The sequence below is a fragment of the Bacillus rossius genome (assembly GCF_032445375.1).
Source record: "Bacillus rossius redtenbacheri isolate Brsri chromosome 4 unlocalized genomic scaffold, Brsri_v3 Brsri_v3_scf4_2, whole genome shotgun sequence".
Classification (NCBI taxonomy): Eukaryota; Metazoa; Arthropoda; class Insecta; order Phasmatodea; family Bacillidae; genus Bacillus; species Bacillus rossius.
Genome location: NW_026962011.1, coordinates 8,768,200 through 8,795,090, shown reverse-complemented (window position 1 = coordinate 8,795,090; position 26,891 = coordinate 8,768,200). Strand labels below are relative to the sequence as shown.

At 34.1% G+C, this 26,891-nt stretch overlaps 1 protein-coding gene across 2 annotated transcripts in view; it reads right to left on the bottom strand.

Annotated features, from left to right (window-relative positions):
- Positions 1-26,469, bottom strand: part of LOC134542261 (mucin-2-like) — a 33,495-nt gene extending 7,026 nt beyond the window's left edge. Inside the window, exons 1-3 of one of the 2 annotated variants that reach the window (XM_063386377.1) lie at positions 26,021-26,469; positions 11,959-13,630; positions 9,602-9,875 (exon numbers count right to left, since the gene is read on the bottom strand). In XM_063386377.1, the coding sequence (XP_063242447.1) occupies positions 9,602-9,875; positions 11,959-13,630; positions 26,021-26,203 (2,129 nt within the window). In that variant the 5' untranslated portion in view covers positions 26,204-26,469. Of the gene's footprint in view, positions 1-7,214; positions 9,876-11,958; positions 13,631-26,020 lie in introns of those variants that run through there. The other variant, XM_063386376.1, reaches the window with a different exon arrangement.
- Positions 26,470-26,891: the final 422 nt, after the last annotated feature.

Below are 26,891 nucleotides of genomic sequence, written 5' to 3'. Positions count from 1 at the left end.
TGTTTACTGAGATGCTATCCAATGTTGGATTTGCTGTCCACAGGTGATGTAGGTGAATCATATTGTATGGCTTGTTAGCACAATAAAAAAAAAGCTGTGCCTGTAAATGAATTCTGGCCAATTTGACTAAAACTATTCATTGAATGTAGGTTGTATGTAAAATTGTGCAAATAAGTTTTTTTTCTCCCTAGTTAAACTCTGTATTTGTGAATATAAGCCCATGAAGAAAGAAAGTCAACCAAATTTAGTGATGGTTCACGTTTTATCATTTTAAGAGGTGCCTCATTTTCTGCGGAAGTAGTATAAACTGTTTCATTTTTGCTATTGCAAGGAAAAAATCCAAGAATATTTTGTGGTTTCCCCAATTTTTCCAGGTATTACTTGACCATTTTATCTTCCCCTACTTTACCCAGTTTTCATGATACTGGTTTAAGCTAAACAGACATTGAGCTATCCAGCTAGCTAGTTTAAAATTGGAAATATGAAATATGTTAGTTTCAAAAATTTTAATCAGTATATTGTTATGTGTATTACAACACCACACTTAATTATTTATAAGCCCAGTTTCATATTGATACCTAGGGACTGGAAAATGTCATCGTTTTGAAAGTGCAAAAAGCGGTGGTTTGAATTCTTAAAAGCGGTGTTTTCATTTCTGTGTTTTCACCAATGTGATTTTTTTGTGGATTCCCAAAATTAACAGTCAAAATTAATATGAACATGATATATTGATACAGAGATACTAGTAAAAACATTCTTAAAGCCTTTACAATGAGGAAATTATTATTTACTTATTGTCATATCTGTACATAATTTTAGCTTCTATATTTGTTAGTAATGCTCTTAGCAAAAAAATTCAGTTTCCTGCTTGTCACAGATCATAAAACACAATACATAATATTTACAGCTGCAAAGTTGAATACATATGTAACACTAAACACATAGACATGGCGTACAACTAACACACTAAAACAGTGTTCAACCTTCAAAATATATTTCACTGAGAATAGCTACATTTTCAGCATTAAGGCGCTGTCGTTGGTCACTTAGAACAGAACTGTACTTAGAAAAAAATTGTTCGCAGTCTGCATTTGCACATGGCAACCATACACTTTTCAAAGCACCCTTAGAAAATTCTGGATGATTTACAGAAAGAGACAATAATATTGCAATCAAATCCAGTGATGCATCACTTTTGTCTCCTAACTGTTTCTTCACCAAGAACTGAAGCTCTTTATAGCCTTGAAGCAATTAACTTTCATCGCAGTCCTTGAACAATGCCATTTTCTTCAATTTCTTACTAAGATCTTTTGTTACTTCCGTAATTAAAATCTGTGCAGGGTCAAAAACACTCAGTTCAGAATAAAGATGACTTGCAGGATCACTTGAAATTAAAGCTAGCAGCTTAGTGTATCCATGTGATGCAGCTTTTACTAAGGCAGATTTAACCTGAGCTTTTGCAACATCTCTCCCACACGACTGCAGTGCTAAACTTGTTTCTTCGCCAAAATTTCCTGCTTCAGCAAGCTGCAAAACTTGCTCAACTTTGCGTAGGTTACCACACAAAATGTTGCTACAAGGATATGACGACCCTTCCAACAACTTCGTCAAGTCAACAATTCCCTTTGCTGATTCTTTGATGAAGGTAGCCTGCACCTTAACATTAAGGACCTGTTCCTGTGACAAACTTGCCAAATACTGAACTCCAACATTGCTAACTGATGCTATGTCGTCACTCTTCATGAACTCAACAATAGCTTCTATGTAGTCGGATACATAGGCTACAGACTCCTACCACGAAGACCATCTCGTGAGGACTGGCATTGGGAACAGTGCAACCCTTCCAGCTTCATATTTATCATCCAGAATTTGCCGGAACAGATGCTTTCTCTTTCGAGTGTTCAGGAACGCACTCTTGATATGGAAGTGGCATTTTGAAGTTCAGGAAGGTGTTTTCCCAGAACATTCAAAATCAGATTGAGTTTGTGCGCCCAACACTGAATCACTACAACATTGTCCGACATCAAGTTGGTAAGTGTGTCAAAACACTTCCCCATGTATCGGGCTGAGTCTGATACTAAGGCCAGGACACTGTCATAGCTAATGTTATATTTGTTCAAAGAATCAAGAATAGCTCTTGAACAACTTTTTGCATCAGCTGTTTCAAGAATGTGGACATCACCTACTACGATTTCAACTTGGTGACTGGCTTCTATAATCTTGAAGATTATAACGAAAACACACCGACCTTGTTTGTCTGTTTCATCGCAGCATACCGCAATGTGCTTTCCTTTGACCTTCTCCTTGATGTTTTTTTCCCTTTCCATATTTAATCTGGGAAGGTGCTTTTCTCGCAAAGTCTTTAGGCAATGCGCCAGATCCTGAAAAAAAAATTTCCTCAAAATTAAGACCACCATTAGCATAGTTTACTGGCATAACGATGTACTTCAAGTTAACTGTTGTTGTATATTGGGTCAATTGCAATTTACAATACTGGACATTTGTAGTTCAGGAAAACGATTTATTTCCTAGGTTAGTACTACACTCGTTCAGGTATTGAAAACAAAATGAAAAGTTTGTTAGGTTAGGTCAGCTACTTTTAAAAAAAAGTTAATTGTAGTGGGGATGATTGGTTAGTTCAAGTACATTAAAAACAGTCCGGTATCGCAAACTACAATAGACCTGTTATATCTGAATTTTTACTTACCTTCAATAAATTCATTCATGAAGTTCACCATGTGTTCATTGTTAAGTTTCTCAAGTGGTATGTTAGCCTTTACAAATGTTTCAGTGACACGTTTTCCAAGATAATCTGCCGATTTTTTGTCTTTGACAACTTTATTAAAGCATGATGCAACTGATGTTTGTAGTTTTGTAGTCTCTTCTTTTGTTGCTGCTAATGACGCCACGTGTTTTGCCGACTTTAAATGTTTTTCAATCGTGTCTTTTCGATCCCACGAAACTTTCGTGTTGCAAAACTTACACATAACCGTGCTATTATCTGTACAGTAAAACCCCTCCTTCTTATACTGAAATGCTCGATCCCTTGCACTTAATTTATTCCACATTTTTACTCACTTACTAGTCACTATCCAATTAATAATCTTGTTAACTTGCCAATTTGCCCGTCGGAGTAGAAGCCAAAGTGAACATGACGACAGCAGCAGTTGCACACCAGTGAAAACTATTCTCTTTCAAGTTAATTTTTTTTTTCTTCCGTGGATCCCAAGGTATTAAAAATAAAAGTGTTTATATACCCCGCAGTCTCCATGTAAATAATTTTATCTTTTTTTACCGTCACTTTTTGCTCGATGTATTAAGTAATTTTCTTGTTATGTTCTCCGTAATTACGTCCCAAAGTCCCACTCAATGGCGTGTTAGTTTTAATCATGAATTTAAGTTACTGGCTAGGAGCGTTATCCGTAGGCCATAGCAGCAAAAAAAAATGGCTGCGATGACTGGCGAAAGGAATGGTTTACACCGGCGGACTTTTATTTAATTAAAATGAATCAACGTCACGTTAAGTGTTTCATATTAAAGCGGATGTTAGTTAATAAATAGAAAATCGTAAATTACTTAGTAATGATTAGCATCGCAAATTATTATAATACATAATAATAATTAATTATAAGGTTTACCCTTCACGTTTTTTTGGTTAGGACATTTATTTCCTCACATTTTTTTATTAAAACGAACATATTGATTATGAATTGCGTCGATGCGTGTGACTGCGACTTATTTTTATGATTATGATACTAAATTTATAATGAATAAACCTTTTTGCGCATAGTTTGTTAAAATTCATAGAAATTTCGTCTTTTCGCAACAAATGGTATTTTTCGCGTTTTGCACTTAATTTCGCGCGAATTCGTGAAAATTTCGCGATCGCGAAATTTTCTAGTCCCTATTAATACCTAATTGTTTTTAAAGGCACTCTAGTTTCTACAGGAGAAAATTTGAATTTTTATGTTATTTTGACAGTTATTAAATAAATGTAATAACATGCCAAAACATAACAAAAAAAATTGACAAAAAGTAATGTTAAATCAAGGCAAAGTGCTGTAAAAACCTAAAAGCAATGCAAAAAATAATACAAAAAGTAAAATCATCACTAAAAGTTGCTAACTAATGTTCTTTTGTCTATGTATAGCCTAAGTATCAAAACATTGCATTTTGTTTAAAATTTATTTTGTTTCAACAGTATTAGGTAACAGAAAAAATCTTTGATAAGTAAATATGTAGTGTAAATATGTAGCTTCTGCAAAATTAGACAAATAATATTAAAGTGAAAGGTTGGTTAGGTTAAATCAGCTAGACAGTATTTAATGTAAAATTCTGTTTAAATATTTAAATTTTAAAAGAAAAATATCATTTTTTTTAATCATGCAGCTAACCTAACTTAACCAACAAACATTTTATTTCCAATTTCCCTTGTTTTCCAGAACCTGCTAATCTACAAGTATATACAGTAAAACTCGCTAAGATGTTTTCCAGTTTATAAAATTTAATTAATAATTCCCTTGATCACTTTTATATATCCCTATGTTAATTTTTCCCATTCAAAACGTTTGTGTTTATAGATTCTTCCCACATATTGTTACAATATAATTTTCAACCAATCATCTGCTTGCATTCGAATCCTTTGAGAGGCGGTTCCATCTGTACACAATTTCCCTTATTTGAGGCATAACGTCTGTCAAATTCACAACAAACCACTACCATTCATTGACCTGTTTGCACGGGACACAACTGGTACAGCAATTTAAGGAACTAATCAAAGTTTCATTGTTTTTTGCATCAAAATGTACAACGATGCCGATAGACCTGATATACCGTATTTACTCGTGTATAGCGCACCCTCGTGTATAGTGCGCACCACGATTTTTGCAACAAATTCCAAAGAAAAAAATTTATTTTTTTCCCCATAAATAAATTTTACTAACATTTTGTGGTACCTGTTAAGTAATTACTTATGAAACAAATTATTATTTAAATTGATGTGTGGTGATGCGTCAGGAAAATACTTAAACTCTGCTGTGTAGACGGACGCTACATTGCTAAGCTGGCGCGGAGTACTAGATAACTCACCGGTCTACCGGGACGAGGAAGCGAAGAAAGTGGGCCGGGAGCGGGGGGGGGGGGGGGGGGGGGGGGGGGGAACTGGTGACAACATTCTCTCTCTCTCTCTCTTTTATTTTATTAGCTGCTGTGCTGGCTTTCTGTAGAGGGGGAGCTCTAAAAATAAACAAGAGACCATGATGTGCGAGCTTGCGAGAGCACCTGTGTGTGAGCGTGTGTGTGTGTGTGTGTGTGTGAGTGAGAAAGAGAGGCCTTGTTGCTTGTGCTATGTGTGGGGGCTGGCCAGAAACGTCCCCCATCACCTGGCAGTTAACTACTACCACTCCTCCTCCCTGCCACCCCCTCACTTCCCCCCCCCCCCCCCCCCAATGAGTATAGAGCGCATCCTTATTTTTTTCCTTTACCTGAGGGGGAAAAAAGGGTGCGCTATACACGAGTATATACGGTATAAGGGCCTACCTACAGGTGTGTACTACCGTTAAAAAATAAAATTCAAGAGGCAACCACCGTACAGGTAGCATCAGAGCCTCTGAGGGCCTCCAATGTATGGTTTTCATGGTATCTGTCACAAACATTAATTTTTCCCACCCACTTTTGACCATTGGTAATGACAGAGATAATACATAAGGGCCTTCCTACAGGTGTCTACTATCAATAAAAAATAAAATTGGAGAGACAACCACCCTACAGATTACACCAGGGCCTTTGAGGGCCTTCAATGTTTGGTAACTTAAGAGGTAATTTGTAATTTTGAATAATTACTTATAATAAACATTTAAAAGTTTGATGCAAGGCTTTTTCTACAAAAAAAAATATTTGTGGTAATGAAATCCCTACAAATGGCCCAATTTTAAAATGTAAGCTGGAAAAATAGAAATAACCTAAGTGTTTCATTTGAGAGATTTTTTTTAATGTAGTAATTGATCTCTACTATTTTCCTTTTAAGAAGTTTTCCTTGTTAATAAGTTTTTATCATCCAGTCCCTCGAAAAATGACTTAACAGGGTTTTACCATACTGATTTTAAAAAATTCCCAAAAATCTTATCGATTTCACGAAAAAACATGAATTTTTTTTAAATCTGTTTCCATATTAGTGAATAAATGAGCTCATATTTACATACTTAAACACTAGTTATCAGTCACTTTTGGTTGTGAACAGCAACCAGGTAAACTGTATTATAGTTCAGCAATATCACAAACATCATTTCTGCTAATTTCAACTGATATCCAAAATCATTAGTTTCCAATTTTGCTTTTTTGTTTTTGAGTCACATCTGTTTTTCATAAGATGTGTACATACAATAAGTAAGCTGCTACTGTGTCATTGTGACTCTTGATTTATTAACTATGGCATTCACTTCTTTTAATGGCCATTGTAATGGTGTGTGTGTGTTTGTGGTTATGTAGTCCATGTTTGTTGATGTTTATTTTTACCCCCACTACTGGTATGTGTGAGGAAATAAATACAAATAATATTTTATTTTCAAGTTTGAAATGTCTCAAATATGCAGTGTTCTGAATTGTTCAAACAATTTTTCCGTTACTGTTTAGCGAGACCTAAGCGGAAAAAAAACTTTGAAAACTTGTTGCATGTTTAAAACAGCGCTTAAGCCAGCCCCACACGATACACATTTCCTTAACAGTTTTCATACCTATTCTGTGTTAGCGCGCCTGCTCTCGTGTAGGTAACATTTCAGCACCCTTCCAAGGGGTCTGGCTTTGGGCATAAAAGTTTTCATACACAAAGTCTTAGCCAAAACCGTATTAGAACGTGTTCTGTTTTTCTGCTATACGAGTGGAAGTCGTCAAGATGGCGGACTCACGTGTAGCAATATAAAACCTTATATAGTCCCTTCTGTAAACATTAAGGAACGTAAGAAACGTAATGGTATGCCAAATGAAACTTTAAGATAGTAAAACTACCCTGGAATATTATTTGGTAAACTAAAATAATACCTAATAGAAAGAAGAAAGTACAAGTTTAAAATAGATAATGAAAATGCATTACAATGTTAATAAGTATCGGTATCCAAATCAAAACATTTAAGTCTCTATAGTGTAGTTGTATGGCACACGATTATGGTGTTCGAAGGGTAATTTTTGATGTGGTTCAAAACCTCATCACTGCAAAAACATTTCTTTTTTCACTTTTTTTAAATAACAGATTACTGGATTATACATACTGTTTTTTAAGCAAATATGTATTTATACATTTTTTTATCTTATTGCTATAATATCATTAAATACATAGCACAGTCAATTTGTTTTAATATTTCGTACTAGGTAGATTTATTTTTACTTAAAATTAATTCCCTAATTAAAACTTCAACATTTATTAGGAAACAAATGTCCATAAATTATTAATAAATAAACATAGAAACCCACATCTTGTTACTCTAAATGAAATTGTGAGATGCTTGTCCTTCACTCTAGATTTAAGTTTTTTTATGTGAACTATCGGGGCTTCTTTGTCTCAATGGGTTACAAAAATTGTCAGTTACAATTTCTCAAAGTAAGAAGTAAATTACCTAGTTAGTAATCAAATAACTTTACAAAATATGAGAATTGGTAGAATTTTTGTTACTATTACAATGAAATTAGGACAATAAAACTGTGAATTAGCTAGATGTACTGACTGAATATATATAGATACTAGCTGCCCGACCCGGCTTTGCACGGCTATACTAATGGAAAAAAATTAAGCCACATCACCCATTTACAGTAATGGTAAATAATAAAAAAATCAGTGAAAATTTATTACAATGCTGTATAATGTACCGGAGAGAAAATGAATAGCACCGATGGTTTCCCGACTCGTGCACGCAACGTACAACTGATGTACCCGTACTTCGCTACGGCAGTCTACAGGCAGATCACGCTTGCGCCGCTCATTATACTTGCCCCTCCTTGTGGGTACGCCACTGCCGCGCAATGCCCGTTGCCATGGAGACGCAGAAGGCATGAACAATGCAAAATCCTGTTGCCTTGTTTTAACCACCCATGGGATCTAATTTTCGGAAAATGTCATCCTGCGTAACATAAGGAACATTACTGTGAAGTTTCAAGTCTGTAAAATATAAATACTTGAAAAAAAAGGGTAATTTTTGATATTTAGATACCAGCTAAATTTCAACGGTGATGAGGACTGCACTAACAATGAAATAGTCGTTGTCATAGAGACGAATGAAGCATCAACAAAGCAACAGCCGTTGCCATGGTGATTTCCTACCAAAAAATGGAAATTTTGATATATTACCCCCCCTCCCCCCTCCGAAACTCCCCTTGGGATCAGATTTCCGCAGAATCCGTTCTTAGTGAGCGTCTACATCACAAAATGAATAATTATGCTAAATTTCAAGTCAATTGGGTTTATAGTTTTAGAGATCTCGTGATGAGTGAGTCAGTGAGTGGTATTTCGCTTTTATAATTCGCAATAAATTAAAATTGCGACTATAATTTGAGATTTAAACTATCCTATCTCTCAAGTTGGATCGAACTGCACATGGTGTGCGAATTTTATTATAATCGGTTAAGTGGTTTAGGAGTCCATTGAGGACAAACATTGTGACACGAGATTTATATATATTAAGATATCAAAAATAAACTACATTAAAGCAAATCCAATTTCCCTTGTAACCTATAAATCTTATATTACTAGATTTTGAAACTGATCTATCAATAAAAAATACAATCTCATTAATTCCAAAATTGCTATGGTTTTGATTTTAAATACTAAACCAACTTTGATATTTTTTTTTTTTTTTGCAAATGAACTATAGAAGATAGAATATCAATAAATAATTCAACAGGTTACATAATTTTTAACATAAACCGCTACAATTTTCTTATTTTATTCAGTATTTTGTTAAATTGACAACAACATGTTTATCCTTCCCGACATGCTCGCTTTTGTCGGCAACTGTATTGGCTGGTTTTCTGTTGACAATCTAGGAATCGTGTGTATGGAGGTAAGAATTATTTCTTCTCTTCTGCTATACATACTTTTATGCACATTTTTATACCCATGGATATAACAGAAGAAATAGCAGAAAATGGGCATCATGTGGGGTTTGCTTTACTGTTCGTGTGTTTGATTATGAAGTCCCATTAAAACATCAAAAAAGGGTACTTATATTGCAAAAAAAAAAAAAAAAGTTAATCTTAACAATAAACGTTGGTATACGAAAAACTCACGACAATGCCAAATATTTGTATGGAATCAAATATTCATTGTTTCGAAATGTTAGAATTCAAAGTTAAATCCAATACGAATAATAAACTATTCATATTAAAATTCTAAAATTCTAATATTTGCACAGGCCTTGTTGCTACGCACAGCACACACCATGTTCGTGCCATACATGAGTACTATCAATAGGCACTGCCGTAGAAAAAACCCTACATTGGAGATATATAACTACATTGGTACAAAAATTAGTGCCTTGCATTACAAATCTGTGAATATACCAGGTGAGGCTTTCATATAAAAAACAGTGGTGGTAAGATGAAAACAAGTGCTGACCTGCGCAGCGCCAGCGCGGCGGCGTGGAGCTCCTTGGCGTGCCGCAGCGCCAGGGCGTTCACCCGGCGCAGGTGGCGCAGCTCCACCCTGTGTCGGAGCACCTGGTGGTCCATCTCGGCGCGCGCCATCGCCAGCTTGGCCAGTGCCTCCTCGCGCAGCGCCTCCTCCGCCTCGACCCGCGCCCGCGCCGCGCGCACGTCCAGGTTCGCCTCCAGCACACGGATGTGCAGGATGTCCGGCTCGGCCGTCGCCGCGCCCTCGTCCTGGCTCTCCTCTGCCGACCGCACGCAACCACACTTACTTTCATTTCCTTGGCATTACTAATACTTGAGGTCCATTTCTGTGAATTAAATACATTTGCTGTTTTTGGCAAATATCATTCAGACTTTCATCTACAGATAGTGCAAAAAAAAGGGGGGCTTTTCTGTACACTATCAGACAATAATTATGCAAAATGAGGCCCAAGGCCATATGTGACATTATATGATACTTTGTCCTATTGTAATTTTATTTTTAAAGCTATAGTACTATTTGGAAACATAAGTGGAAAAAGTTCCACTGCAGCTGCTCCTGAGCAGATTGAAGTATGCGTAAAGACGCAATGAGCAGCCCACACTAACTCTGCTTTGATTGCACTATCAGTAACAAGGAAAGTGGAGAGATTTTGTTTTTAATGTCTCTCTCCTGGCATAGTACTATAAGATGTACATATGCTGTGAACTGGGGCTAAGTGCATGCTTAGATGAATCATAACTTCTATTGCTGGGCCAACAAGGGTCACGTACCCTTTTACAAAAATATAGAGCTTTTGCTGTGTGACCTGTGAACATTAAGAAACTCGCCATGTTTTTTTTTTCCCCCTTTTTCACTGCATTTAATTGCATTAATTCCAGAGTGAGAAACATCCACATATCTTTTGCATAGCGTACAAATAGCTGGAAAATTATCCTTACCAGCTCTTAGCCACAATTTCCATTCCTCCTCTTCCGACCAAATGTCTTGAAAATGATACTTCCCTGGCATTTTTATCACTGATAAAACACTGCAAAATATTAGCTGTAGGTGTGCTGCAGCCAGTCTACCACAAGTTTTAACAATTAAATTTTCACACGCAAACACGCAATGAAAATTCACAACAAAATAAAAACATTGAAAACACATTGGTTTTGAAAAGATACGTCCTTAAAACACTGCTAGATCTTAGTAGTACACTTGTTACTTCTTATCAGGAACTTGTAACGCGAAAACGTCAATTCCGCAATAATTTACTTACTGTTAACCACTCAGCCGTCGCCACATGTCGGACAAGCATGCACCACCATGATGTCAACATAACACTTCACCACCCATCATGCCACGCATAACAAGACACTTGAATGATGAAACATATTTGATATTTACATTCTTTGATTACGGTATTTGTTTACATCCAAGTAAGTTAGTTATCGCTGAGAAGTTGAAAAAAAAAAAAAGAATGAAAATTTTAATATAAAATAAAGCTGTAACGTATGATAAAAAATGCCTATGTGTTGCTGACAAGTACCCACAGTTGTAGATTAAAAATTATTTCTTACACTGAAACAAAAAAAATTGTGTCCATGAAATCTGTGACTATGAGTTCAATATTGTGACTTTTTCTTGACTCCCGTAACTGGTAGACACCCTGTTAATGGAGAGTACTTTAAAGGTGACTGAAGGATTTTATAAAAAAAAAGGTACTAAATAAATTTTTATGACAAAATCTTTTTTTGGGGTCCCCCCTTGTATTTACAAAATTACCTAATAGTGGTACAAAAAACCAAACATTTGTAACTATAATCACATGTGTGACTTTTTACAGCTCAAAAATATCTAGTGAAGAAATTCGAGGTCAAAACAACAAATGCAATAACCACCAGGGTGTGAGAGACTGAGCTGAAACGTCTTGTTGACACAGGGATAATTAGAGATGATGAACACCACAAACAATACTGATAAAGGAATTGGCCATCGCTTACAGCGAGAAATCATCCCAGTGTTTTAGGATACCATGGACCGCTGATCAGGAGATTTGGACTGGGATTCGAACCCAGGGCCTCTGGAACCGAGTCGTGTCCTACCGATGGGTCATGCCACCTCACTCCATTTGAACCTACACAAGCTACTACACCTCTGTTCTCTAGACTAAGAAATGAACACACAATATTTATGTAGACAGTTGAAATGTTTTGCATACATTGTATATTTTCCACTTACTGTTTTTACTCTAATGCTTTATTCTAGAGCAATATCCTACTAGGTATTGAGCAAACATTTTTTTTTTAAAATATAAACAAACCTGTTCAACATAACTAAAGAGCAACTAACAGGTTACTTACCAAAAGAATACACAGATGAAACTACTGGACTGGTAACTCTCAAAGGGCTTGCTGCTGACGTGCCGACTGCGGTAGTGACTGATGTCAGGGGGTCCTCCACAGGTGAAGGAGTCTGGGGCAGAGCAGCCACGCTCTCCATCGGGCGGGAGCGGCTCGCTGTCCTAGAAAGGAGAGCCATGGCCTGGGAAGCCGGAACCAGATGGTACCTGGTGAGCTTCTTCCCGCCGGCCGGGTCTGCACCGCCAGCTTTCGACGTGCTGACAGTCACGTTTTCACTCTCTGGCTTGCCGCTTGCAACCTTCAGGGGGGAGGAAGTGGGAACTATGTAGGTGGACTTGCAGCTGACGGCTTTGTTTTGGGGGGCAGTAGGAACTACATTAGCAGGGCTGCTGCTTGCTACTTTCGGTTGGGTGGAGGTGGGGACCACATTAGCAGAATTGCAGCTCACAACTTTGGGCCCAGTGGTTTTGACAACTACTTTAGTTGGCACACAAGTTACAACTTTAAGAGGAGAAGCAGAAGTCGGGACTACGTTTGCAGGCTTACAACTTGTGATTTTTGGTGTGTTGAATAATGGAGCAACATTTCCAGGTTTACAGCTAGCATCTTTTGGTGGGGAGGAGGTTAATGCATCGTTTGCCGGTTTGCTTCCAACTTCTTTACATGATGAGAGGAAATGTTCACTTGAAACTTTTGGTGAGGTAGATACTAAGCTTGTGGGCTCTGTGATGGAGGCCCTGGAATTGCTGTAACGTGCATAACGAGCAGGTTGTGCGGCACTCGCAGGCCACATTACGTTTTTCATGAACTGTGTTTTGGATGGCGATAAAGATGCTGCCTCACGCAAAACTTGTGGGTGGATTTTTGAATACGTGTTCACGACAGTCTTTTTAATATTTTCCTCTGGAGACTGCAGCTGGAGAATATTAGGAGAGCTGGAAACTGAGATGCCAGAGGATGTGCTGGTCTGTGCCATGCTTGTTGTGAGGGTCGCACAACCAGGAGTACTGCTGAAGTTGGAGCCAGGAGATGTTAAGTCAGGGTGTACGTGTGTCTTCCTGATTGGACTCGGTGTGTTCCGATAGCTCGGAGAAGATGTCCGACGTGGCAATGATGCACCCCCTATGCTACTTTTTCCTTGGCTTACCATATCACAGATACTCGCCTGTGTAGCTGTGCTCGTTACTGGAATCTTGACACCAACATTCTCACCTGCCAGTGTTTCACGCTTCGGGGAAACTTTAAGATACGATGCTACTGAAGAAAGAACAGATGATTCTTTGCTTCTGGGTGGACTGCTCTGTGAAACAGAAGTCACCATCTTTATTGGTGAGTCTGAGAGAGCTTTCAGTTGTGCCTTAGAGATTGGTCGCATGATCACCATACAATTTTTAGATAAAACCGTTCTTCCTTTCTTTACTTTTTTACTGGTGGAGTTGGAACAATGTAGAAAATTGTCTATTTGTTTCTCACCAGACGCTGAAACCAACAAATTCTCCTTCTTTAATAAAGTATTACTAGTGTCTTGATGAGAAATTTCATCGCTTTCGCAAGACAATTTTATCTTCTTCAATTTAGGCTTCTTGTCTTCTTCAGTTTGCATTTCTGAAGACTTATTTCTGCTTTTGATCACCATTCTTAGATATGTCTTCCTCAGTTCACGACAAGTTTTCTGAAAAAGAAAATTAAACCACTTTATTTAGCAATGAAAAAAAATTAAATTACTTACAGAGGATATTACAGTGACATATGTAAACTATAGTAAGTTGTATGCCAGGCCTCTACAAAATCTCTGAAAGATTAGGAGCCAGACACAAAATTTTGGAGCCGGATAGTTGCTATTTATTTCTACTTCTATTTGTTATTGCAAATTATTCCTTATAGTTCAGAGTACTACCACAATTAATTTGTTTGATTAAACTAAATTTAAACTTTTTAGTAGTAGTTATCTTTTCAATATTTTCCTGACGACCAATATAAATTGATTTTTGTGCTTTTATAAATGTAATAAACCATGTAAAGGCATAATAATACATCTCAGATATTTAATTTGTTACAGGTAAGTTGAGAGCAAGGTCTTTTATATGTTACATCAAATGTAAATAGCATTTTGATGTACTGTAATAATCATGTAAGATTTGTATTGACGATTATAATTGGTCGATAATTTACTGTTGAGGAGGAATTTATCCATGAACAAAAGTTTGAAACGTTTAGTCAACAGTTAACCAGCAAGCAGGGCATAAGTGTTTTGAATTAATTCCCAAATCTTGGAACCATTTTCCAATTAATGAAAATTATATAAGATTACGAAGTGCAAGATAAAGGAAGATTGAAGTTTTACAGCGGTTGAAGAAAAGGACAGTCTAAGTATGGAATTTTATTACTTAAAAAGGTATGTCGAATCTATCAAGAACTTGAAAGACAACGGAATATGCCATGGCTAAGGAATATTAAATATATATATATATATATATATATATATATATATATATATATATATATTAATGGAGTAGTTTATGTATGATGAAGAAGAGTATTCTGAGATATAACTTGAAAGAGCTCAAATAGTAACAATAAATAGTGGACATTTGCACTGGTGGTATTATTATTATTATTTGTGCACAGATTAAGAAACTTAGTTTAACAGAGTACCTATTTCTCAAGAGACAGTACCCAGTAAGTAATCCCAACACTACGAGAACTAAAAAACACTCATAGATATGAATAATAATCCAATTTATTAGTGATGATAGTGCCAAGTAGCAGCAAACAATCGAAAGATATGGTGAGAGATTGACTCAACTGTATTAATTCATTTGTAAGGACTGAAATAACAACAAAATATCCAATGGTATGTGAAATGTCATCTTTAATGATATAAACATTGTAGTGTGTATTGATTATTTAGAGTGCAATTGGTTGAAAATTATTAGAACTTTCAATTTCATCAGGAAGTGGCATCTAGGACTGATCGGAATGAAGAAATTTAGTACCTTGGGCTACCTACTCTGAAACGACTGAACGAACGAGCAACTATCACAGCAACAACAAAAGCAGGTTTGGGCTATAAAGTAGGTTTCCTATAGTCTGGCATTCAACGGTCCGGAATGATACGTGTTGTAGCACTAGGCAAAGAATGTACACATTTAAGCCTAATAAGTAAACATAAGCTAAGAACCAATAATTTTTTGCTAATGTACTAGCTTATTAGTACGCATAAAAGTGCTAGTTGGAAGCGTTCAGCATGGTTTGGAATGGCTCAGAAGTGACTTGCACACTTCTATGTTGTAATTCAATACTTTGCAGTAATCTGAATGTATGTATATAAGCACAGTTAAAATATATATAATAAAAATTAATTTTTGGCATGTTTCTGTGTTAAAATGTTTACTATTATGTTCCTACTAAACAATATTCTAAATTATATGTTTGAATCAGAATCGTTAGTGCTTAACCCATTAAATTGACATTGATATAATCATTTCAAAATTCTTTTTTGTGTTTTGATGCTTATGAGTGAGTTTGTAGTAGGCCGTGGTGTGTTTTAGAATGATTTTTTCAGAGTAGGTAACTGATATGTGAAGTAAACCTTACAATAATAGAAAAAATAGACCAAATAACCACAGGTAAGCTACTGGAAATAACAATTGAAACTATCTGTTAGTAAACATTGAACTGCATTTCCATTCTAGTTCATTCTGCTATCACTTTTTCTTGGAACATATAATGGCCTTGTTTGTTTAGTTTATAAGGAGGCAGAACTGTTTTCTGAATTAGACACTTCTCAACATAGATTACTAGACATTGGGGTGAACATGACTATGTGTTCATCACCCCAAAATGCTAAAGAAACTGCACAGTTTCAATAAAATTAGTTTACCTTAGAAATTTTTATTTATTTGGCAATTTTTATTATTTACTCTCAAATCAGCAAACATAGCAATTTTAATTGCAATTATTTTTTTATTATACCCGGCAGTAATAAAGTATTAGCAACATTATTAATCATAACAAATAGTTCTTGGTTTTTTATTTGTTTCTAAATTTCTGTCTAAAATTGTAATTTCAGTCCCAAAATCACTTCTTTTAAGAGAAACTCTCATAGATTTTAAAACATAACCACATAATTTTTTATCTTCATTGCCAGGATTGAGTCAGGCCAACAAAACAAATTTCATAAAAATGGTCAACTTCACCCCAACTGACGGTATCTGTTATATGGTATTGCACATATGTATTTTTTTCTTCATATTTCGTTAAATTAATGGTGGCATGCATATTTTCTGCAGCAAATGTTTGTCTGCATGAACAATAAAGTGTTGACAGTGAGACTGAAAAAGAGCTTTTTGTAATCATTTTATTTCTATGGAATTGTCTTAGGTTGTATAAATTTTAGGTACTTCTTTGGAGGTGGCTAGGTGTTTTCTTTTTTAGGTGATCGTTGGTTAGGTTAGATCAGTGACATCAATAATTCATTAAATCGTTAAAGTATCAAAATTATTATTTTTTGGGCTAGATGATTGTAACAAGTGACAGTTGGTTAATGATAGGTCAATCACATTTACTGCTGTTTCCGAATACCTTTTTAAAACACTCGGATGTCAGCCAATTTTGTTGATCTTACGAATAGTTGCACGGATACTTACAGAATCACAAATGCAGACTTTCGTAAAAAGGATGAGTCATTTGCGTTCTTACATGCATCCTTGTAACCTTTAAGAGGTTTAAGATGCTATATTTTGGTGAAATTTAATAACAGTCTGTTGCTTAGCCAGTCAACCTATGTCTAAACTCTTTATGATAAGAGATAAAAACAAATAGACACCATATTAGTTTCAAAAGTTTTTGGGCCATACATTTTTTGAATGATTTAATTTTGAAAATTGGCCTGTCAAAGCATAAATAGCATATTAAGGAGTTAAAAGTGTCCATGAACAGTATTATTAGTCATAGTTATTCCCAAGATTAAATTAAATATAAATGCAAATGACTCCACAAGGGATATTATACTAAGCATTCAGTAAATTTATTTTCAGGTATTTTTTTCTTGTCGTACTAATTCAGGTTGTTTGTTCGGTAGTCATGTTGTGATTGTAGTACCGAATGGTTGTGGTTGGTTGATGGCTCAAAATTAAATAATTATGTAATTGAAAAGTAAATTTCGCGGCTGCGGTCTGGCCGCTGTTGATTGATTAACATTTCTGGACTTTTCGTCTAGAATTTATTGACTGTGTTTAGCCCCTAATGAGGCAAAAGTGAAATGTTTCGTAGTTTCCAAGTATGAAGAACTTGGCTTGTACCACGAGTTTGTGTGAAATCATGGGATTTAATGGCAGTAATAAATAAAATTGTCATCAGGAACTTTGGTACCATTTTAAAGTAAATTGTTTTTCTTGAAGCAACAAACTTTTTATTTTATTTTAGTATACAATCTGGAACAGTGTTGTGGTCAGAAGATGGCGGCAAATGTGAAGTTTCGATGAAAGATGAGAAGTAATAAAAAACATTAATTGTTCTAGAGACGTAATTTTTGTAATGAATTAAAGTGTTTTTATGTAGGTATGTGCAATTAGACCAATTTTGAGCTAGCTGTCAGGTCTGGTTTGTAACATGCCTGCAAGCTGGGTTTTGTTGAATATTGTTAAGTTATTTGGTTTTGTAATGTATTTTAACTATTTTTATTAAACAAATTTGTTTTTTATTTATTGTTTGTAACTGAATAAAATTATAAGTAGTAAATAAGCTATATATTTGTGTAAATTACAAATAAGTATTTACAGAAAATTTGTCTTGAGTCAAATGCCTTTTTTGTAATATAAGTCTGTATTTTCTTTGTTGTTTGCATCCTGTATTGTTTTCATCTTTATTTTTTTTTATCAATACTTACAATACATGTTTTCAGAATTTATTTGACAAACTTCCTATTAACATTAGGGGAACGTGGGGACGTTTGGGACACAGGGACGTTTGGGACACCATGTTTTGTCAGTGAAATGTTGGTAGAACTACATTGATTTTTTTTTGTGTAAACAGCTGTTTCCCTCCAATTGTTGTAGGTGTGTTTTGAACAGATTCAGATAGTTATGTCTTCTTAATAAATTAAAAACTGTTTTTTACCTAAAATCTGTATGATTCAACATTGAAATTATGACTGTACATTTCTGTCAACATTGAACTAGAGGTAAGTGTGACAGTTTTTATACAAAAGTACTACTTTTAAGGATTATTTGGAAAAAATAATCTTAAGTAAAAAGTTATAGGTTATGAGCCTCTGGCTAAGTTTGTTTTTTGTTGCACCATGGGGAGGTTTGGGACATAACTTCAAAATTAAATTATTTGTTTTAAATAACATGTAAAGTGTGCAAAAACTAAGTATGTTATAACTCAACTTAAATAGCCAAATATTTCAATAGGTCCTACCTTAAGATTAATTAACTGTAGTCCTAGGCCGAAGCTTTGTAACAATTTGTTCAATTTTAATTTAATGACTACACATAGTAATGGGAACTAATTAAGTTAAGTTTAAGTAAACATTTTGCCATTATGTAAGTAATTGCAAACTTATAGGTGAACTATGAATTATTGGTTGCAATTTGTAAATTTTCTTCAGTAGACCCTAATCATTACGCCTAAGAATACTTATATGGATTTGTTATAATGAATTTTAGAAATCCTACTGCAAACAGTTTTTTTGCTAATGTAGACCTACCCTCAGCATTTGTATAGGCCTAACATCTGAAGCTAACCTAATTTTAAAATCTTATTTCAGGTTTTCCCACAAGATGCCTTTGACTTGCAAGAAAAAAACTGAGAGGGTAGTCCCAAACATAGGCTTAAGTCAAAATTGTATAAAAGATCAACATTTGAAGAACACATTTAAAAATACTATAGAAAAACAATCTGTGTTCTTTAGTCAGTCACTTTTAATTAATTAATATATCTTATTACCTGTACTTATAAGAATTTGTGTCTGTCCCAAACGTCTCCAACCCATGTCCCAAACGTCCCCATTGCAGGGAGGTTTGGGACACTTTGCATACTCAAAGATTTTATTTATTTATAGCCAGCAAGATATTTCAAATTTATGTTTAATGGGATCTTTGTGTAGCCAAAGCATCAAGTTTGGTAAATATTTACTTGGGCGGTATTTCCGAAAAAAAATGTTAAAAATCCGAAAATACCTTTATTTTATGCTCTTCAACTTCCTCTTTTCATTAAAAGTGGCGGAGGTAAGAAATTCCAAATACTTTAGGAGATATCGAATTTTTAAATTTCATCATATGTAGTTGAGCGGTATTTGCAAAAAAAAATGTTAAAAATCCGAAAATACCTTTATCATATGCTCTTCAACTTCCTCTTTTCATTAAAAGCGGCGGAGATAAGAAATCCCAAATACTTTAGGAGATATCGAATTTTTTATTTTTGCAATACAAGACCTGTGGAAACATTCGAGCGGCGCCATTTTTGTTATTTTTCCGTGTTCGTGAATACGTGAATCGTGAATACGTAATTAATAAAATGGTTGATTAGGTCAGGTCAGTTACATTATTAATACTTTCAAAAAAAGCCGACATTAAAAATTATTTTGTGAATTAATTTTAATGGCTGTTTAGTTTTAAAATATTTATAATGTAACTGACCTGACCAAACAAACCCGGACAGAGGGTGAACAGTAAACTAAAATGGTCGATTAGGTCAGGTCAGTTACATTATAAATACTTTCAAACTAAGGTGATATTAAAAATAATGTGAATTAATTTTAATTATTCTTTAGTTTTAATTATTTATAATGTAACTGACCTTACCTAACAAACCCGTAACAAAGGATGTACAGTAACAACTCACGTAAATTTTTTTGTTACTTATTACTTGCGCAACAATATCAAAATAACAAATAAGACTTTAAAATTAGAAACGTTAAAAACTCACCTAAGTTGGAGGCGGTAATTAAACACCGTTTTAAACAATAATTGAACTAAATAATCACGTATTAGTTCATTTGAATTCTGGCCTATCACGAACAATCACGTGACATCATTATCCAATAAAAAAAAACAGATACTCGTACGTAAACAAAAAAAATAAATGGTGCACCCACGCCACAGGAATGCGCTGGTTGTGTGCTGAAATTTAAAAATTCGATATCTCCTAAAGTATTTGGAATTTCTAATCTCCGCCGCTTTTAATGAAAAGAGGAAGTTGAAGAGCATATAATAAAGGTATTTTCGGATTTTTAACATTTTTTTCCGCAAATACCGCTCAACTACATATGAAGAAATTTAAAAATTCGTTATCTCCTAAAGTATTTCGAATTTCTAATCTCCGCCGCTTTTAATGAAAAGAGGAAGTCGAAGAGCATAAAATAAAGGTATTTTCGGATTTTTAACATTTTTTTTTTCGGAAATACCGCCCAAGTAAATAAATACCTCAAGTTTTTTTGCAGCACTAATCAAAGGTAGATGTAAAAAAAAATATAAAAATATAAATTTAAATAACGTCCCAAACGTCCCCACGTTCCCCTACATGTAATTTTAAATAATTTTTTTTTAACAGTGCTAACATTCTTGATAATTGCGATATCTAGATAAATGCTAAATGCAATACCCAGTCCACAATGTGAAGTAATGTTATAGCTAGAAAATAATGCATTGCTAATCTTATTATTAACGTACACGCAGGGTTTTGATACTATTATATTCATTTAAACTGCATGGTACAAATGCATGCTATACAATGCACTAACACATTCATACACTTCCCGGTACCTTTTTACTATCAAAAGAACGTAAATTAACTGTCTCTGGTGATATCCCCATAAGCGCGCTGCTGTAGACTCGGTGGTGTGACCAAGGTGACATAGTGCGCAGTAGAGCACGAGTTCAGACGGCCAGACAGTTTCACCTCCCCTTCCTTACACCATGACGACACCCATCTACTAGCACTAACATTAAAATAGTGATTAGCATGCCTTCTTTAAGTCATTTCGTTTATAAGTTATTTCAATTTTAGAATGGTTTTAATTTTAGCATTTTTAAAATTTTCACATTTTCTGCTTTTTTAAATTGATTTTATCTCTACAGTTTAAAAATTGTATTATTTTGAATTAAACAGAAATCTTGACTGTAAAAGAATGAGATGATATTATGTTGCAGCTTTTCCGGAAATTAATAATAAAATTCCGAAAATACCTTTCCCCCCAAAAACTAGAGATGTTCCTGTATTTAGCCTGAAAACAGTGTCTTTATTTTCCTACTGGTTTCGGAGAAATCACAGTTTATAGCTTTCATTACAATACCTGTGCACTGATGCAGCCATCACTTTTTTTTTTAACCTTCTTATAAGGTATATAGAGAAACACAGGAAAGACAGCAAATCATAACATTCACAACATTCCATTCTGAGGCCGCATTTGTTATGTTTGGTATAAATATAATAAATTTGTTGCTTCTTTAGAATAGTCATTTAGATTAGTTAGTCAATTATAAACACTTTAAAATATTGTGAACGGTTGGGATGGTTAGTATAGCTATATTAAAAGTATTTTTAACAGTTGCTAATGGATTGCAATGTAGCACAGCAACCAGTTCACACAAGTCCATTCGCAGCTCACCCAAGCAACTTTAGTAGCGGATAAAAATGTGCATACAAGATGATCATTTCATCTTTCATACACTTAGGTGACTGAGAAATTAGAGAATAGTTTAGTTACATTAGGTTAGGTTATCTACATTAAAAATATTGTGAGATCGTGTGAATGTTTGGTTATGTAAGGACAGCTATCTTAAATTGTTAATTCCTAAGCAACCATTAGAAATCTATTAAAATATTTTTAAAGCAGCTATACTAAACTAACTAACCTAATCGACCATTCTCACAATTTGACTTAAGTTCTCCAAAACATAAACACCCGAAACCACAAGGAAAAGCAAAAAAATTGCGGAAGCCCCATCAATGCACAGGTATTGTAATGTATGCTATAAACAGCGATTTATCAGAAACCAGGAGAAATTTATCAACCCTGTTATCAGGGTAAATACAGGAACGACTCAAGTAAGTAAAAGTAATTTCTGAATTTTATTATTAATTTGGAAAAGCGACGCCTACAGAATTTTAACAATTACAGTGAGCCTAAAATTCCACATTAACCTATTTCAATTTTTTCCCGAAATAAAAAGGAATCATAGCTCTGTAATTACAAAATAATACTTTTGTCAGTTAGTTAACATACAAAAATGGGTATTTCTTACTTGGGCAGATATAATTCTGTAAAACAGCTTTGCAGTTTTTAAATTTTTCAGTAGTTAACTGTTTGAACAGTTGACAACGTACGCTACTTTTAAAATATGTAAAATAGTGTGGTCTTTTGGTTCATGGATGCTACAAGCTGAAATTCTAAAATTTCCTGTCTTTTTTAGATTTTCCAGACCTGAATTGAAAAATTTCCCCGACCTCTCAGACATGAACATTCTTGCACCACCACTTGATGTTAGCACTTTTTCTACAGGAAAAGAATGTTGTATGTTCTGTTCAAATATCCCATTTTCATATTAAAAAATATGCATATGCAAATAAATTAATAATTACATAATAAAACCTCTTTTCTTGGAAGAAACCCCTAGCACAGGATTTCAACTGCAACTATAATATGTTTTTACACAGGAAAACTCAACCAATTAAAATTGGTCATTTGAAGGAAAGCCTCATTTCTAGAAGAAAAAAAATGGTTATAAGTTGCATTTTTACTCCCTGGCACAATTTACAGTCATTCAAGAATTTACCAGAAGTTTACTTCTTTGAGTGGTTAGGTTAACTTATATATTACAATTAGTGTGATATCATAATTAGTTGGAATAGGTTGGCTATATTTAAAATATTTCAAAATAGTGTAGACTAGGTTAACTACCTTAAAAATACTTTTATGTATTTGAATAATTGACTATGAATTACCTATTCCAGCTAATCTAAACTCAAATTTTACTTTAAAATAAAAAAAAAATATGTAAATATGTAGAGTAGCGGTATTTGTGAAAAATAATGTTAAAATCCGAAATTACTTTTATTATATGCTCTTTCACTTCCTCTTTTCATTAAACCCGGCGGAGATACGAAATTCCGAATACTTTAGGAGATATCACAGTTTTTACTTTGCAATACAAGACCTGTGCTATCATTCCACCGCCGATATTTTTTTATTTTGCAGTGTGTTCGTGAATGCCTAATTAATTAAAATGGTTGATTAGGTCAGGTCAGTTACATTGTAAATACTTTCAAACTAAGCGGACATTAAAAATAATATGAATTAATTTTAATGGTTGTTTAGTTTTAACGTATTTATAATGTAACTGACCTGACCTAACAATCCGGGACAAAGGATGAACAGTGTAGAAACTCACGTAATTTTTTTTACTAATTACTTGCGCAACAATATCCAAATAACAAATAAAACATTAAAATTTGAAACGTTAAAAATTCACCTAAGTTAGAGGCGGGTAAACAATGGTGAACGCCGCAAGAAAAAAAAATGTGATACTCGTAAACAAGAAACAATGGTCAATGCCGCATAAATGCAATGGTATCGTGATGAAAATTAAAAAATTTGATATCTCCTAAAGTATTTGAAATTTCTTATCTCCACCGGGTTTAATGAAAAGAGGAAGTTAAAGAGCATAGAATAAAATAATTTTCGGAATTTTTAATTTTTTTTTAACAAATATCGCCAAACTATGAAAATTAAAAAATTCGATATCTCCTAAAGTATTTGCAATTTCTTATCTCCGCTGGGTTTAATGAAAAGAGGAAGTGAAAGAGCATATAATAAAAGTATTTTCGGATTTTTAACATTTTTTTCTTAAATACCGCTACTTTACATATTTACCAAACAATATTAGTACTGAAGTAGGAATCAATTAATAGGATAACATGTATAACCAAATTCGATATGTAATTTAAATTACAAATAATATAAACTATAATTATTTAGGTAAATCTGTATTGTACGGATTAGCGCCAAAAAAAATCGTACAAATATGAAATAACTTTCATTATATGCTCTTTTACGTCCTCTTTTCAAAACTGCCTGCAGAGATTAAAAATTCCAATTACTTTTGGAGATATCGCCGTTCTTATTTTGCAATACAAGCCCTATGTAATCATTCAACAGACGCCATTTTATATTTTGCCGTGTGTGCGTGAATGCCTAAATAACAGAAATTTTCCATTAGGTAAGGTTAGTTACATGATAAATACTTCAAAATAAACGGAAATTAAAAATAATATCAATTAATTTTACTTGTATAGTTTTAAGTATTTATAATGTAACTGACCTGACCTAACAAAACGGGACAAAGGTAGATTAGGTCAGGTCAGCTACAGTATAAATACTTTGAAACTGAACGGACATTAAAAATAATAAAAATTAATTTTAATGGTTGTTTAGTTTTAAAGTATTTATAATGTAGCTGACCTGACCTAACAAACCGGGAAAAAGGATGAACAGTAGGAACTCACATAATTTTCTTTTTACGTGATGTAGTCGTTCAACTACGTCGCGAAAAAAATTAATAATAATACTTGTAAACAAGCAACAATGGTGAACGCGGGAAGCCTACGATTCACTCATCCATCTGGAGATACCCGAATACTCACGTTGGCAAGCCTTCTTTCAACAGACGAGAGGCAAACGCCCGATCGTGCATGTTCGGTTTTTTTTTTTGTTTATTGTAAATAAATATGCAACTCATGAAAACTAATGGTCAATTAGGTTGTTAGCTACATTATAAATACTTCAAAACATTGTGGATGGTTGATTTGGTTAGGATAGCTACATTAAAAATACTGTGAAATCATGTAAACGGTTTCCTAGCGCTGGATAGCTACATATGAAAACGTTATTTGCTAAGCAACCATAAAATGATTTTACAGTTTTTTTAATGTAGCTATACTTACCTAATATAACCAACCATCTACAATGTTTTAAAGTATTTTTAATTACTTCTTGCTAATTTTAAGAAAAGAAGGCTTGCCAACGTGAGTATTCGGGTATGTCCAGAAAGATGTGTGAATCGTAGGCTTCCCGCTGAACGCTGTATCAGTGCACAACATGAAAATTAAAAAATTAAATATCTCCTAAAGTATTTGGAATTTCTGATCTCCGCCGGGTTTAATGAAAAGAGGAAGTTAAAGAGCACAGAATAAAGGTATTTTTGGATTTTTAAATTTTTTTTTTAAAAAAATCGCCAAAAAATGAATATTAAAAAATTCGATATCTCCAAAAGTAATTGGAATTTTTTATCTCCGCAGGCGGTTCTGAAAATAGGACGTAAGATAGCATATAATGAAAGTTATTTCATATTTGTACGATTTTTTTTGGCGCTAATCCGTACAATACAGATTTACCATTATTTATTTCATGTTTACCTGAGGTTGGCAGTTTAATAAGTTGGGGTTACCTGATTTTGAACGCTAGTTTCACAAATCACTCACTTCATACATGCCCTTGAAGATTTGTTGATTACTATCAAGACACACACTCCATACCACATTGTGTTGATTTCCTTCGAATTTTTTTTAGTTTTTTAATTATTAAATGATTCCCAATGCCATTTTTCCCTCCCACCGGAATCTCGAAACTTGTGGTCTGGCTATTTGTACCCTATTTTTGTTTGATATTAACCCATAAGCCCTATATGGTTGGATAAAGTTAGTCACATTAAAAAACACTGAAAAATCAGTGTAGACAGTTCGGTCAGGTTAACTACATTAAAAATAATGTAAAATAGTGTGAGCAAGGTAATGGTTAGGTTAAGTTAGCAACATCAAAAATACTAAATATTATTATGTGGTAAAGAAAGAAACATAAGCCTAAGCTACAAATCCCTATCTGATTTTATTTATCATGCTGTGGTTTTATTAATTACTCTGGAAAACAACAATTACTTACCCAAAGCTCAAGTTTGAACACACAACTTAAAAATTTCCTTATTTCAATTGAAATTACAAGTACGTGAATTACAAAAAATATAACATTACTGACGCACACAACAATTAAAACAGCATTTACCTTTTTAAAACGTCTCTTGATGTTGTACTGTTTAGAAATTTCTGTCCATGCATCATTTTTTTGTTGAATGATATTAGCATCAGTTTCTGTTGAGTCTAAAATAGTTTTGAATGGCTCTGCCAAAGTCATTAACAAATCTGTTTCTATATTACATATCAAAGTGTTATTGGCATAAGTATCCATTTAGGTTCACACTTTAAAATTAAAATTACCCACACAAAATACAGGGTTCTACGTTTCACAATGGCGTCTTTCTATAAATGACAATCGTGCCATGATTAATAACAAACAAGCAACAAATAACAAGATTGTGATTCTAATATTTTCACAATACAAAGTTAGGATAAAACTATGAATTAAATTTACCCAACAATACAATTATCTATCAAAACAACTGAAACCGCCAATTTTACATTACACAACACGTATAAAAAAATGGACGCTACCACAGACATAATAAAATTTTGTCCAGAATACACCAATACGTGAAGCCTTTTTTTTCACTGACGAGAGAGCCAAAAGCAGGATCGTGCATCTTCGGATTTTTTTGTTAATTGTAACTCATGATAACAAATGGTCAATTAGGTTAGGTTAGCTACATTATAAATACTTAAAAACATTGTGGACAGTTGATTGGGTTAGGATAGCTACATTAAAGATACTGTGAAATCATGTAAACGGTTTCCTAGCCCTGGATAGCTACATATTAAAAAGTTATTTGCTAAGCAACCATAAAATGATTCTACAGTATTATTTTGTAGCTATACTTACTTAATATAACCAACCATCCACAATGTTTTAAAGTATTTTGCCACACCCGACCTCTGTGAAAGGCCCGGGGGGTACCTGACGGGCGCTACGGGCGTCGCGA